We start from the raw sequence: 15,411 nt of genomic DNA, 5'->3' as shown, positions 1-15,411 counted from the left end.
GAATGATGGCACTAGGTGCTAGCTGTATTTATAGAATGATGGCACTAGGTGCTAGCTGTATATATGGAATGATGGCACTAGGTGCTAGCTGTATTTATGGAATGATGACACTAGGTGCTAGCTGTATTTATGGAATGATGGCACTAGGTGCTAGCTGTATTTATAGAATGACGGCACTAAGTGCTAGCTGTATTTATGGAATGACGGCACTAGGTGCTAGCTGTATTTATAGAATGATGGCACTAGGTGCTAGCTGTATTTATGGAATGATGGCACTAGGTGCTAGCTGTATTTATGGAATGATGGCACTAGGTGCTAGCTGTATATATGGAATGATGGCACTAGGTGCTAGCTGTATTTATGGAATGATGGCACTAGGTGCTAGCTGTATTTATGGAATGACGGCACTAGGTGCTAGCTGTATTTATAGAATGATGGCACTAGGTGCTAGCTGTATATATGGAATGATGGCACTAGGTGCTAGGTGTATTTATGGAATGATGACACTAGGTGCTAGCTGTATTTATGGAATGATGGCACTAGGTGCTAGCTGTATTTATGGAATGACGGCACTAGGTGCTAGCTGTATTTATAGAATGATGGCACTAGGTGCTAGCTGTATTTATGGAATGATGGCACTAGGTGCTAGCTGTATTTATAGAATGACTGCACTAGGTGCTAGCTGTATTTATGGAATGATGGCACTAGGTGCTAGCTGTATATATGGAATGATGGCACTAGGTGCTAGCTGTATTTATGGAATGATGACACTAGGTGCTAGCTGTATTTATGGAATGATGGCACTAGGTGCTAGCTGTATTTATGGAATGATGACACTAGGTGCTAGCTGTATTTATGGAATGATGGCACTAGGTGCTAGCTGTATTTATGGAATGACGGCACTAGGTGCTAGCTGTATTTATAGAATGATGGCACTAGGTGCTGGCTGTATTTATGGAATGACGGCACTAGGTGCTAGCTGTATTTATAGAATGATGGCACTAGGTGCTAGCTGTATTTATAGAATGATGGCACTAGGTGCTAGCTGTATTTATGGAATGACGGCACTAGGTGCTAGCTGTATTTATGGAATGATGGCACTAGGTGCTAGCTGTATTTATAGAATGATGGCACTAGGTGCTAGCTGTATTTATGGAATGATGGCACTAGGTGCTAGCTGTATTTATGGAATGACGGCACTAGGTGCTAGCTGTATTTATAGAATGATGGCACTAGGTGCTAGCTGTATATATGTAGAGGTAGAGTTAGGGTTAGAGTGTCAGTACAGGAAGAGTTAGGGTTAGAGTGTCAGTACAGGAAGAGTTAGGGTTAGAGTTTCAGTACAGGAAGAGTTAGGGTTAGAGTTTCAGTACAGGAAGAGTTAGGGTTAGAGTGTCAGTACAGGAAGAGTTAGGGTTAGAGTGTCAGTACAGGAAGAGTTAGGGTTAGAGTGTCAGTACAGGAAGAGTTAGGGTTAGAGTGTCAGTACAGGAAGAGTTAGGGTTAGAGTTTCAGTAGAGGTAGAGTTAGGGTTAGAGTTTCAGTACAGGAAGAGTTAGGGTTAGAGTTTCAGTACAGGAAGAGTTAGGGTTAGAGTTTCAGTACAGGAAGAGTTAGGGTTAGAGTGTCAGTACAGGAAGAGTTCGGGTTAGAGTGTCAGTACAGGAAGAGTTAGGGTTAGAGTTTCAGTACAGGAAGAGTTAGGGTTAGAGTTTCAGTACAGGAAGAGTTAGGGTTAGAGTTTCAGTACAGGGAAGGTTAGAGTGTCAGTACAGGAAGAGTTAGGGTTAGATTTTCAGTAGAGGTAGAGTTAGGGTTAGAGTTTCAGTAGAGGAAGAGTTCGGGTAGAGTGTCAGTACAGGAAGAGTTAGGGTTAGAGTTTCAGTACAGGAAGAATTAGGGTTAGAGTGTCAGTACAGGAAGAGTTAGGGTTAGAGTTTCAGTACAGGAAGAGTTAGGGTTAGAGTGTCAGTACAGGAAGAGTTAGGGTTAGAGTTTCAGTAGAGGTAGAGTTAGGGTTAGAGTTTCAGTACAGGAAGAGTTAGGGTTAGAGTTTCAGTACAGGAAGAGTTAGGGTTAGAGTTTCAGTACAGGACGAGTTAGGGTTAGAGTTTCAGTACAGGACGAGTTAGGGTTAGAGTTTCAGTACAGGAAGAGTTAGGGTTAGAGTGTCAGTACAGGAAGAGTTAGGGTTAGAGTTTCAGTACAGGTAGAGTTCGGGTTAGAGTGTCAGTACAGGAAGAGTTAGGGTTAGAGTGTCAGTACAGGAAGAATTAGGGTTAGAGTGTCAGTACAGGAAGAGTTAGGGTTAGAGTTTCAGTACAGGAAGAGTTAGGGTTAGAGTGTCAGTACAGGAAGAGTTAGGGTTAGAGTTTCAGTAGAGGTAGAGTTAGGGTTAGAGTTTCAGTACAGGAAGAGTTAGGGTTAGAGTTTCAGTACAGGAAGAGTTAGGGTTAGAGTTTCAGTACAGGACGAGTTAGGGTTAGAGTTTCAGTACAGGTAGAGTTAGGGTTAGAGTTTCAGTACAGGAAGAGTTAGGGTTAGAGTTTCAGTACAGGAAGAGTTAGGGTTAGAGTTTCAGTACAGGAAGAGTTAGGGTTAGAGTGTCAGTACAGGAAGAGTTAGGGTTAGAGTTTCAGTACAGGAAGAGTTAGGGTTAGAGTTTCAGTACAGGGAAGGTTAGAGTGTCAGTACAGGAAGAGTTAGGGTTAGATTTTCAGTAGAGGTAGAGTTAGGGTTAGAGTTTCAGTAGAGGTAGAGTTAGGGTTAGAGTTTCAGTACAGGGAAGGTTAGAGTGTCAGTACAGGAAGAGTTAGGGTTAGATTTTCAGTAGAGGTAGAGTTAGGGTTAGAGTTTCAGTAGAGGTAGAGTTAGGGTTAGAGTGTCAGTACAGGAAGAGTTAGGGTTAGAGTTTCAGTACAGGAAGAGTTAGGGTTAGAGTTTCAGTACAGGAAGAGTTAGGGTTAGAGTTTCAGTACAGGGAGGGTCACCATCAGATGCATATCTGTATTCCCAGTCATGTGAAATCCATAGATTAGGGCCTAATTAATTGATTTGAATTGACTGATTTCCTAATGAACTGTAGCTCAGTAAAAACTTTGTTGCATGTTGCGTTTATATTTTTGTTAGGTGTAGTAATTTGGTTGGTATGTAATGCAGCGGTCGTTGTGTCTGCCACGGTAAAGAGTTTCTGCTGTGAGCCTGTACATATATATGGTTAGGCTGTATGCTTGTTCCTCTCCAGCTGTTCATGTTGAATGCATATAGAGCTTTTCCTCTCTATCAAACACTAGCAGGACTGTAATGAAGCAGTTTAAGTTGAAAAGGTAATGCAGTGGACTCATACATCACAGGTGTTTCCTCTTAACTACACCACTAGCCTTCTAAGGTCTTTGAATATACGATCAGTGAATCCACCCAGGGACTAAAGTATTAAAAGGACATAGCAGGGACTGGTGGTCTTAACATGGTCAGTTTAAAAAGGACATAGCAGGGACTGATGGTCTTAACATGGTCAGTTTAAAAGGTCATAGCAGGGACTGGTGGTCTTAACATGGTCAGTTTAAAAAGGACATAGCAGGGACTAATGGTCTTAACATGGTCAGTTTAAAAGGTTGTAGCAGGGACTGATGGTCTTAACATGGTCAGTTTAAAAAGGACATAGCAGGGACTGATGGTCTTAAAATGGTCAGTTTAAAAGGTTGTAGCAGGGACTGACAGTCTTAACATGGTCAGTTTAAAAAGGTCATAGCAGGGACTAATGGTCTTAACATGGTCAGTTTAAAAGGTTGTAGCAGGGACTGATGGTCTTAACATGGTCAGTTTAAAAAGGTCATAGCAGGGACTGATGGTCTTAACATGGTCAGTTTAAAAAGGACATAGCAGGGACTGATGGTCTTAACATGGTCAGATTAAAAGGTTGTAGCAGGGACTGACGGTCTTAACATGGTCAGTTTAAAAAGGACATAGCAGGGACTGGTGGTCTAAAGGACATAGCAGGGACTGGTGGTCTAAAGGACATAGCAGGGACTGATGGTCTTAACATGGTCAGTTTAAAAGGACATAGCAGGGACTGATGGTCTAAAGGACATATCAGGGACTGATGGTCTAAAGGACATAGCAGGGACTGATGGTCTTAACATGGTCAGTTTAAAAAGGACATAGCAGGGACTGATGGTCTTAACATGGTCAGTTTAAAAAGGACATAGCAGGGACTGGTGGTCTTAACATGGTCAGTTTAAAAAGGACACAGCAGGGACTGATGGTCTTAACATGGTCAGTTTAAAAAGGACACAGCAGGGACTGATGGTCTTAACATGGTCAGTTTAAAAAGGACACAGCAGGGACTGATGGTCTTAACATGGTCAGTTTAAAAAGGACATAGCAGGGACTGGTGGTCTTAACATGGTCAGTTTAAAAAGGACATAGCAGGGACTGACGGTCTTAACATGGTCAGTTTAAAAGGACATAGCAGGGACTGACGGTCTTAACATGGTCAGTTTAAAAAGGACATAGCAGGGACTGATGGTCTTAACATGGTCAGTTTAAAAAGGACATAGCAGGGACTGATGGTCTTAACATGGTCAGTTTAAAAAGGACATAGCAGGAACTGACGGTCTTAACATGGTCAGTTTAAAAGGACATAGCAGGGACTGACGGTCTTAACATGGTCAGTTTAAAAAGGACACAGCAGGGACTGGTGGTCTTAACATGGTCAGTTTAAAAAGGACATAGCAGGGACTGGTGGTCTTAACATGGTCAGTTTAAAAAGGACATAGCAGGGACTGACGGTCTTAACATGGTCAGTTTAAAAGGACATAGCAGGGACTGACGGTCTTAACATGGTCAGTTTAAAAAGGACATAGCAGGGACTGATGGTCTTAACATGGTCAGGTTAAAAAGGACATAGCAGGGACTGATGGTCTTAACATGTTCAGTTTAAAAGGACATAGCAGGGACTGGTGGTCTAAAGGACATAGCAGGGACTGATGGTCTAAAGGACATAGCAGGGACTGATGGTCTTAACATGGTCAGATTAAAAGGACATAGCAGGGACTTGTGGTCTAAAGGACATAGCAGGGACTGGTGGTCTAAAGGACATAGCAGGGACTGATGGTCTAAAGGACATAGCAGGGACTGGTGGTCTAAAGGACATAGCAGGGACTGATGGTCTTAACATGGTCAGTTTAAAAGGACATAGCAGGGACTGATGGTCTAAAGGACATAGCAGGGACTGATGGTCTAAAGGACATAGCAGGGACTGATGGTCTTAACATGGTCAGTTTAAAAAGGACATAGCAGGGACTGATGGTCTTAACATGGTCAGTTTAAAAGGACATAGCAGGGACTGACGGTCTTAACATGGTCAGTTTAAAAAGGACATAGCAGGGACTGATGGTCTTAACATGGTCAGTTTAAAAAGGACATAGCAGGGACTGATGGTCTTAACATGGTCAGTTTAAAAAGGACATAGCAGGGACTGATGGTCTTAACATGTTCAGTTTAAAAGGACATAGCAGGGACTGGTGGTCTAAAGGACATAGCAGGGAATGATGGTCTAAAGGACATAGCAGGGACTGATGGTCTTAACATGGTCAGATTAAAAGGACATAGCAGGGACTGGTGGTCTTAACATGGTCAGTTTAAAAAGGACATAGCAGGGACTGACGGTCTTAACATGGTCAGTTTAAAAGGACATAGCAGGGACTGACGGTCTTAACATGGTCAGTTTAAAAAGGACATAGCAGGGACTGATGGTCTAAAACATGGACAGTTTAAAAAGGACATAGCAGGGACTGATGGTCTTAACATGGTCAGTTTAAAAAGGACATAGCAGGAACTGACGGTCTTAACATGGTCAGTTTGAAAGGACATAGCAGGGACTGACGGTCTTAACATGGTCAGTTTAAAAAGGACACAGCAGGGACTGGTGGTCTTAACATGGTCAGTTTAAAAAGGACATAGCAGGGACTGGTGGTCTTAACATGGTCAGTTTAAAAAGGACATAGCAGGGACTGACGGTCTTAACATGGTCAGTTTAAAAGGACATAGCAGGGACTGACGGTCTTAACATGGTCAGTTTAAAAAGGACATAGCAGGGACTGATGGTCTTAACATGGTCAGGTTAAAAAGGACATAGCAGGGACTGATGGTCTTAACATGTTCAGTTTAAAAGGACATAGCAGGGACTGGTGGTCTAAAGGACATAGCAGGGACTGATGGTCTAAAGGACATAGCAGGGACTGATGGTCTTAACATGGTCAGATTAAAAGGACATAGCAGGGACTTGTGGTCTAAAGGACATAGCAGGGACTGGTGGTCTAAAGGACATAGCAGGGACTGATGGTCTAAAGGACATAGCAGGGACTGATGGTCTTAACATGGTCAGTTTAAAAGGACATAGCAGGGACTGATGGTCTAAAGGACATAGCAGGGACTGATGGTCTAAAGGACATAGCAGGGACTGATGGTCTTAACATGGTCAGTTTAAAAAGGACATAGCAGGGACTGATGGTCTTAACATGGTCAGTTTAAAAGGACATAGCAGGGACTGACGGTCTTAACATGGTCAGTTTAAAAGGACATAGCAGGGACTGATGGTCTTAACATGGTCAGTTTAAAAAGGACATAGCAGGGACTGATGGTCTTAACATGGTCAGTTTAAAAAGGACATAGCAGGGACTGATGTTCTTAACATGTTCAGTTTAAAAGGACATAGCAGGGACTGGTGGTCTAAAGGACATAGCAGGGACTGATGGTCTAAAGGACATAGCAGGGACTGATGGTCTAAAGGACATAGCAGGGACTGATGGTCTTAACATGGTCAGATTAAAAGGACATAGCAGGGACTGGTGGTCTAAAGGACATAGCAGGGACTGGTGGTCTAAAGGACATAGCAGGGACTGATGGTCTAAAGGACATAGCAGGGACTGGTGGTCTAAAGGACATAGCAGGGACTGATGGTCTTAACATGGTCAGTTTAAAAGGACATAGCAGGGACTGATGGTCTAATGGACATAGCAGGGACTGATGGTCTAAAGGACATAGCAGGGACTGGTGGTCTTAACATGGTCAGTTTAAAAGGACATAGCAGGGACTGGTGGTCTTAACATGGTCAGTTTAAAAAGGACATAGCAGGGACTGATGGTCTTAACATGGTCAGTTTAAAAAGGACACAGCAGGGACTGGTGGTCTTAACATGGTCAGATTAAAAGGACATAGCAGGGACTGATGGTCTAAAGGTCATAGCAGGGATTGGTGGTCTTAACATGGTCAGTTTAAAAAGGACATAGCAGGGACTGGTGGTCTTAACATGGTCAGTTTAAAAGGACATAGCAGGGACTGATGGTCTTAACATGGTCAGTTTAAAAGGACATAGCAGGGACTGATGGTCTTAACATGGTCAGTTTAAAAGGACAAAGCAGGGACTGATGGTCTTAACATGGTCAGTTTAAAAGTACATAGCAGGGACTGGTGGTCTAAAGGACATAGCAGGGACTGACGGTCTAAAGGACATAGCAGGGACTGATGGTCTAAAGGACATATCAGGGACTGGTGGTCTGAAGGACATAGCAGGGACTGGTGGTCTAAAGGACATAGCAGGGACTGGTGGTCTAAAGGACATAGCAGGGACTGATGGTCTAAAGGACATAGCAGGGACTGGTGGTCTAAAGGACATAGCAGGGACTGATGGTCTTAACATGGTAAGTTTAAAAGGACATAGCAGGGACTGATGGTCTAAAGGACATAGCAGGGACTGGTGGTCTAAAGGACATAGCAGGGACTGGTGGTCTAAAGGACATAGCAGGGACTTGTTGTCTAAAGGACATAGCAGGGACTGGTGGTCTAAAGGACATAGCAGGGACTGGTGGTCTAAAGGACATAGCAGGGACTGATGGTCTAAAGGACATAGCAGGGACTGATGGTCTAAAGGACATAGCAGGGACTGATGGTCTTAACATGGTCAGTTTAAAAGGACATAGCAGGGACTGATGGTCTAAAGGACATAGCAGGGACTGATGGTCTAAAGGACATAGCAGGGACTGGTGGTCTTAACATGGTCAGTTTAAAAAGGACATAGCAGGGACTGATGGTCTTAACATGTTCAGTTTAAAAAGGACACAGCAGGGACTGGTGGTCTTAACATGGTCAGTTTAAAAGGACATAGCAGGGACTGGTGGTCTTAACATGTTCAGTTTAAAAAGGACACAGCAGGGACTGGTGGTCTTAACATGGTCAGTTTAAAAGGACATAGCAGGGACTGGTGGTCTTAACATGTTCAGTTTAAAAAGGACACAGCAGGGACTGATGGTCTTAACATGGTCAGTTTAAAAAGGACACAGCAGGGACTGGTGGTCTTAACATGGTCAGATTAAAAGGACATAGCAGGGACTGATGGTCTAAAGGTCATAGCAGGGATTGGTGGTCTTAACATGGTCAGTTTAAAAAGGACATAGCAGGGATTGGTGGTCTTAACATGGTCAGTTTAAAAGGACATAGCAGGGACTGATGGTCTTAACATGGTCAGTTTAAAAGGACATAGCAGGGACTGGTGGTCTTAACATGGTCAGTTTAAAAGGACATAGCAGGGACTGATGGTCTTAACATGGTCAGTTTAAAAGGACAAAGCAGGGACTGATGGTCTTAACATGGTCAGTTTAAAAGGACATAGCAGGGACTGGTGGTCTAAAGGACATAGCAGGGACTGACGGTCTAAAGGACATAGCAGGGACTGATGGTCTAAAGGACATATCAGGGACTGGTGGTCTGAAGGACATAGCAGGGACTGGTGGTCTAAAGGACATAGCAGGGACTGGTGGTCTAAAGGACATAGCAGGGACTGGTGGTCTAAAGGACATAGCAGGGACTGATGGTCTTAACATGGTCAGTTTAAAAGGACATAGCAGGGACTGGTGGTCTAAAGGACATAGCAGGGACTGGTGGTCTAAAGGACATAGCAGGGACTGGTGGTCTAAAGGACATAGCAGGGACTGGTGGTCTAAAGGACATAGCAGGGACTGGTGGTCTAAAGGACATAGCAGGGACTGGTGGTCTAAAGGACATAGCAGGGACTGGTGGTCTAAAGGACATAGCAGGGACTGGTGGTCTAAAGGACATAGCAGGGACTGGTGGTCTAAAGGACATAGCAGGGACTGGTGGTCTTAACATGGTCAGATTAAAAAGTCTGATCTGTCAGAGCTGCTGAATCAAGGCCTGATACTCCAAGGATACAGACACTGGTGATAGTAATGATATCACATCACTCTGTCTCTGTGAGACAGCTCTGCACTCTGGGGATGGACGGGGAAAGGTTTGGGTAGATTAGCATGAGCAGAGGAACCTCTGGGCGGATTAGTAAAATGGATCCTCTCTTCTATCTGTGTGGCTCAGTGTGTAATGTAGGTCAGGGCAGCTCAGAGCATGGCTGTGCAGGTTATTGCTACGGTGGATGGATGGATAGATGGATGCATGGGCTGAGAGGCCCAGCCTGGCTGTTGTCAGACCAGGTTGTCCTGTGCTCTGATCTGTTGTCAGACCAGATTGTCCTGTGCTCTGATCTGTTGTCAGACCAGGTTGTCATGTGCTCTGATCTGTTGTCAGACCAGATTGTCCTGTGCTCTGATCTGTCTAGACCAGGTGATCCTGTGCTCTGATCTGTCCAGCCCAGATGTATGACGGGAGGAGTGTCTCCGATGGATTATCTTCCCTGGGTTTTAAACCACTAATCACATCACTTAGTACCAATGAAGATCTGCTGCAGCCGCATAAATTGTGCCACTGCACTGCCCTATCAGGCTGTCCATTGCTGACTTATCAGCCTATCAGACCGCTTGCTGTTGACCTATCAGCCTATCAGACTGTCCCATACTGACCTATCAGGCTGCTTGGTACGACTTCAACAGACAGTTAGGGCACAAAGGGTACTCTGCTAACTGTGAAGACATTTAAAAGGCTGATGGATTTTCACTACTTTATACTGATTACATCAGCAAATCAAAATCAAATCAAATTTTATTGGTCACATGCGCCGAATACAACAGGTGCAGACATTACAGTGAAATGCTTACTTACAGCCCTTAACCAACAGTGCATTTATTTTAAACAAAAAAAGTAAGAATAAAACAACAACAACAAAAATATTGAGAAAAAAAGAGCAGAAGTCAAATAAAGTGACAGTAGGGAGGCTATATATACAGTAAAATAAAGTGACAGTAGGGAGGCTATATATACAGGGGGGTACCGTTGCAGAGTCAATGTGCGGGGGCACCGGCTAGTTGAGGTAGTTGAGGTAATATGTACATGTGGGTAGAGTTAAAGTGACTATACATAAATACTTAACAGAGTAGCAGCAGCGTAAAAAGGATGGGGTGGGGGGGCAGTGCAAATAGTCCGGGTAGCCATGATTAGCTGGCTCCAGGGCAGCTGTCTAGGCAGCAGTTCACCAGGGCAGCTGTCTAGGCCCTTTGCTTTTTTCAATCTTTACTAATGACATGCGGATGTATGCGGATGACTCAACACTATACACGTCAGCTACTACAGCGAGTGAAATCACTGCAACACTTAACAAAGTGATGCAGTTAGTTTCGGAATGGGTGGCAAGGAAGAAGTTAGTCCTAAATATTTCCAAAACTAAAAGCATTGTATTTGGGACAAATCCTTCACTAAACCCTAAACCTCAACTACATCTTGTAATGAATAATGTGGAAATTGAGCAAGTTGAGGTGACTAAACTGCTTGGAGTAACCCTGGATTGTAAACTGTCATGGTCAAAACATATTGATACAACAGTAGCTAAGATGGGGAGAAGTCTGTCCATAATAAAGTGCTTACCTTCTTAACAGCACTATCAACAAGGCAGGTCCTAAAGGCCCTAGTTTTGTCACACCTGGACTACTGTTCAGTCATGTGGTCAGGTGCCACAAAGAGGGACCTCAGATGATTACAATTGGCTCATAACAGGGCAGCACAGCTGGCCCTTCAATGTACACGGAGAGCTAACATTAATAATATGCATTCTTTTTTTCCACATTTTGTTATGTTACAGCCTTATTCAAAAATTATTTTTTCCCATCATCAATCTACAAACAATACCCCATAATGACAAAGCAAAAACAGGTTTTTAGACATTTTTGCAAATGCATAAAAAATAAAAATGGAAAAATTACATTTACATAAGTATTCAGACCCTTTACTCAGTACTTTGTTGAAGCACCTTTGGCAGCAATCACAGCCTCAAGTCTTCTTGGGTATGACGAAACAAGCTTGGCACACCTGTATTTGGGGAGTTTTCCCCATTCTTCTCTGCAGATCCTCTCAAGCTCTGTCAGGTTGGATGGGGAGCGTTGCTGCACAGCTATTTTCAGGTCTCTCCAGAGATGTTTGATCGGGTTCAAGTCCGGGCTCTGATGGGCCACTGTATGACATTCAGAGACTTGTCCCGAAGCCACTCCTGAGGTCCAGAGTGCTCTGGAGCAGGTTTTCATCTAGGATCTCTCTGGACTTTGCTCCGTTCATCTTCCCTCGATCCTGACTAGTCTCCCAGTCCCTGCTGCTGAAAAACATCCCCACAGCATGATGCTGCCACCACCATGCTTCACCGTAGGGATGGTGCCAGGTTTCCTCCAGATGTGACGCTTGGCATTCAGGCCAAAGAGTTCAATCTTGGTTTCATCAGACCAGAGAATCTTGTTTCTCATGGTCTGAGAGTCATTTAGGTGCCTTTTGGCAAACTCCAAGCGGGCTGTCATGTGCCTTTTACTGAGGAGTGGCTTCCATCTGGCCACTATCATAAAGGCCTGATTGGTGGAGTGCTGCAGAGATGGTTGTCCTTCTGGATTGTTCTCCCATCTCCACAGAGGAACTACATCTCTACTTGTTTTTGGAAGAGGTGTTGACAAGCACCGAGCTGTCTGTTTAACCTCTATGGGATCGGTGTCCCGTACACAGGAAGGTTGAGCTAACGTGTGCTAATGTGATTAGCGTGATTGTTGTAAGTAACAGCAAACTTTCCGGGACATAGACATGTCTTATATGGGCAGAAACCTTAAATTCTTGTTAATCTAACTGCACTGTCCAATTTACAGTAGCTATTACGGTGAAAAAATACCATGCTATTGTTTGAGGAGAGTGCACAACAACAAAAAAGTTATCACGGCAACTGGTTTGATACGTTCCCCTCTGAAGGTAAATAATGTACTTACATTCAGTAATCTTGCTCTGATTTGTCATCCTAAGGGTCCCAGAGATAAAATGTAGCATAGTTTTGTATAATAAAATCAGTTTTTATATTCAAATATAGGAACTGGGTTCAACAATTTGAACCCCTGCTGTCTCTGGCTCCACACCCACCTGTTAGGCCTACTGCTGCTAGGTAGCTCTCTCTCTGCTCTCTCTCTCCCCTCTGTCTGTCCTTGATTGCAGGAGTGAAGTCTGGTGTGCGGGAGTCAGGGTTCCAGCTGCAGCTCATTCACCATAATCACCTCAGCCTTTAAGACCCGGTCAAACTTACCACTCATCGTCAGATCATAGTCAAGACGACCATGTTAGTCTCGCTGCCGACTCAACCTGTCTGTTTTCGCTCTTGTGTTTTTGGCCTGTCTATTTACTTTTTCTCCTGTGCCACAGATATTTGGAACCTGACTCCTGCCTCCGCTTCACTCCTGCCACCACCATCCTGCTCTCCATTACCGGACCTCTCTTTTGGACTCACCACGGACACTAGGACATTACGGTACCACACCTGCCCTGATCTGGATCTGTTACCCTCCCTGTAACCTGGACTTGCTCTTCCCCTATATTTGGAAACCTGGACTTTGAACATTGTAAATAAACCTGTTAAACCTTCTCTGGCTTGGTGTACTTGTCTGCATTTGGGTTCTTATCCAGTTAAATCATAACACCACCCCGCCCGGCCATCTAGATATGTGAAAGTTAGTGTATAAGCTAATGATCCATCATGTATGACTTTCCTGGGAGTGTGTAAACTTACATGTTGTATTACCATATCAGGTTTGTATGTTCTCTGTAGTTATGTACTGGAAAATGTATCAATTGACCAATTCGGCACATTTGGGCAGACGTGATACAAAATAGTCCAGTATTGCAATGCTTCACTGGATCGATCTGAAACTTTGCACACAAACTGCAATACTATATTGTGGCCTTTCTCTTGCATTTCAAAGATGATGGAACAAAAAAAAAACAGAAAATGCATGTTTTTTTGTTTGTATTATCTTTTACCAGATCTAATGTGTCATATTCTCCTACATTCATTTCACATTTCCACAAACTTCAAAGTGTTTCCTTTCAAATGGTATCAAGAATATGCAAATCCTTGCTTCAGGTCCTGAGCTACAGGCAGTTAAATTTGGGTGTGTCATTTTAGGTGAAAATGGAAAAAAAGGGTCCGATCCTTAAGAGGTTAAACTACTAGCACGCAGCTCAGACACCCATCCATACCCCACAAGACACAGGAGATTTAAGGGAGGCTCATAGTACTACATAGAGCCATGACTACATTGAACTCTATTCCACATCAGGTAACTGATGCAAGCAGTAGAATCAGATAAAAAAAAAAAAAGGTAAAAATACACCTTGTGGAAAAGAGGGGACTGTGAAATGATACACACAGGTGCAGACAGACACATACACATGCTAATACAACCACTCTACACACAAGTCAATTATAATATTGTTGTATGGTGGTAATATATATGTTTCTTTTTATTTTATATATATATATATATATATATATTTTTTTTTTTTTGTAATTTAGCAGAAGCTCTTATCCAGAGCGACTTACAGTTAGTGAGTGCATACATTTTCATACTGGTCCCCCGTGGGAAACGAACCCACAACCCTGGCATTGCAAGCGCCATGCTCCACCAACTGAGCTACAGGAGACCGTAGACATGTAGTGGTGTAATAATGTTACATGATGTACTGTTTTATCTTTGTTTTATGTGTGATGTAAGTGCCTTAATGTGTTTGGACCCCAGGAAGAGTAGCTGCTGCCTTGGCAGGAACTAATGGGGATCCATAATAAACCCCAGGAAGAGTAGCTGCTGCCTTGGCAGGAACTAATGGGGATCCATAATAAACCCCAGGAAGAGTAGCTGCTGCCTTGGCAGGAACTAATGGGGATCCATAATAAACCCCAGGAAGAGTAGCTGCTGCCTTGGCAGGAACTAATGGGGATCCATAATAAACCCCAGGAAGAGTAGCTGCTGCCTTGGCAGGAACTAATGGGGATCCATAATAAATACAAATACAAATACATCAGTCCATTACTGGGGGTGATGAGATAGCCTTTCATCACTGGGGGGGATGAGATAGCCTTCCATTACTGGGGGGGATGAGATAGCCTTCCATTACTGGGGGGGATGAGATATGATACACTCAGGGCTGTGAGGTAGAGCTGTATGAGTGATACAACCAAGCACGATTATATGATGAAACACACGTGACATAATGTCCAACCTGTTACTGTAACAGACAGAGATGGGAGAGTTGTAGGAAACATGTTTATTCATAAAACCAAAGGAGGAAGTCCACAGATGAGGGAATTAATGAATGACAATGGATAACAAAATATTTCAACAGTATAAAACATTTATAATTTACAGGCTTAAAGTTAATTGTCCAATGCACCCATTTTATCTCAATATCAAATCAATTCTGGGTACCAATTAAGAACCTTTCTGTGATTGTTTTTAATTAAAATTAAAATGTCAAAAGAAACAAAAATAGCTTCTTAGCAAAGACAATTTCTCAAGCAAGAATTTTGCTAGGACTGTCTGGGAGTGGTCTGAGTGGGGAGGGGGAAACTGAAAACTAGATGTGATTGGCTGAGAGATTTTGAACTTTTTAACTAATTTACCACCTGGTGATGTCAGCAGGCAGACCAAAACCTGCTCTCATTTCAAACAGCTCTTACACTAAAAGGGCATTATCGTCATTTTCACAATTTCACAGTATTATTCCAACCTCATAGTGTGGAAATATATTTATCAAACAAAGGTAAATCATGTTTTTGACTGCAATGGGCCTTTAAAGTAAATAATTTAAGTACATTTAATTAGGTATATACATGTATTTTATGTAACTGAATTTATTTAGCTAAATATTTCCTATAACTGAAGTAAGATCCTATTTCAGTATTTCCTCTACTCACCAGCTCCTTCTTCTTCATGCATTCCATGACCATAAGCAGGATCTGTTGTGATTGGCCCTTACTGTAGCTGAAGGTCTTCTGGATGGTCACCAGCAGCTGGTCCCTCACGTCATCATTTATCAGACTTTAGAAGAAGTAGAAGTAGAAGTAGAAGTAGAAGTAGAAGTAGAAGTAGAAGTAGAAGTAGAAGTAGAAGTAGAAGTAGAAGTAGAAGTAGAAGTAGAAGTAGAAGTAGAAGT

The 15,411-nt window shown here is 43.0% G+C and overlaps 1 protein-coding gene across 1 annotated transcript in view; it reads right to left on the bottom strand.

Moving 5' to 3' along the window:
- Positions 1-15,411, bottom strand: part of LOC311134804 (transient receptor potential cation channel subfamily M member 1-like) — a gene marked incomplete at both ends in the record, with an annotated part of 142,202 nt that overhangs the window by 81,253 nt on the left and 45,538 nt on the right. Inside the window, one exon of the mRNA XM_084168587.1 lies at positions 15,173-15,296. Within this exon, the coding sequence (XP_084024713.1) occupies positions 15,173-15,296 (124 nt within the window). The remainder of the gene's footprint in view (positions 1-15,172; positions 15,297-15,411) is intronic.

This window comes from Coregonus lavaretus (genome assembly GCF_964263955.1).
Source record: "Coregonus lavaretus genome assembly, chromosome: 9".
Taxonomy (NCBI): Eukaryota; Metazoa; Chordata; class Actinopteri; order Salmoniformes; family Salmonidae; genus Coregonus; species Coregonus lavaretus.
This window is presented reverse-complemented; position numbering and strand designations above follow the sequence as displayed.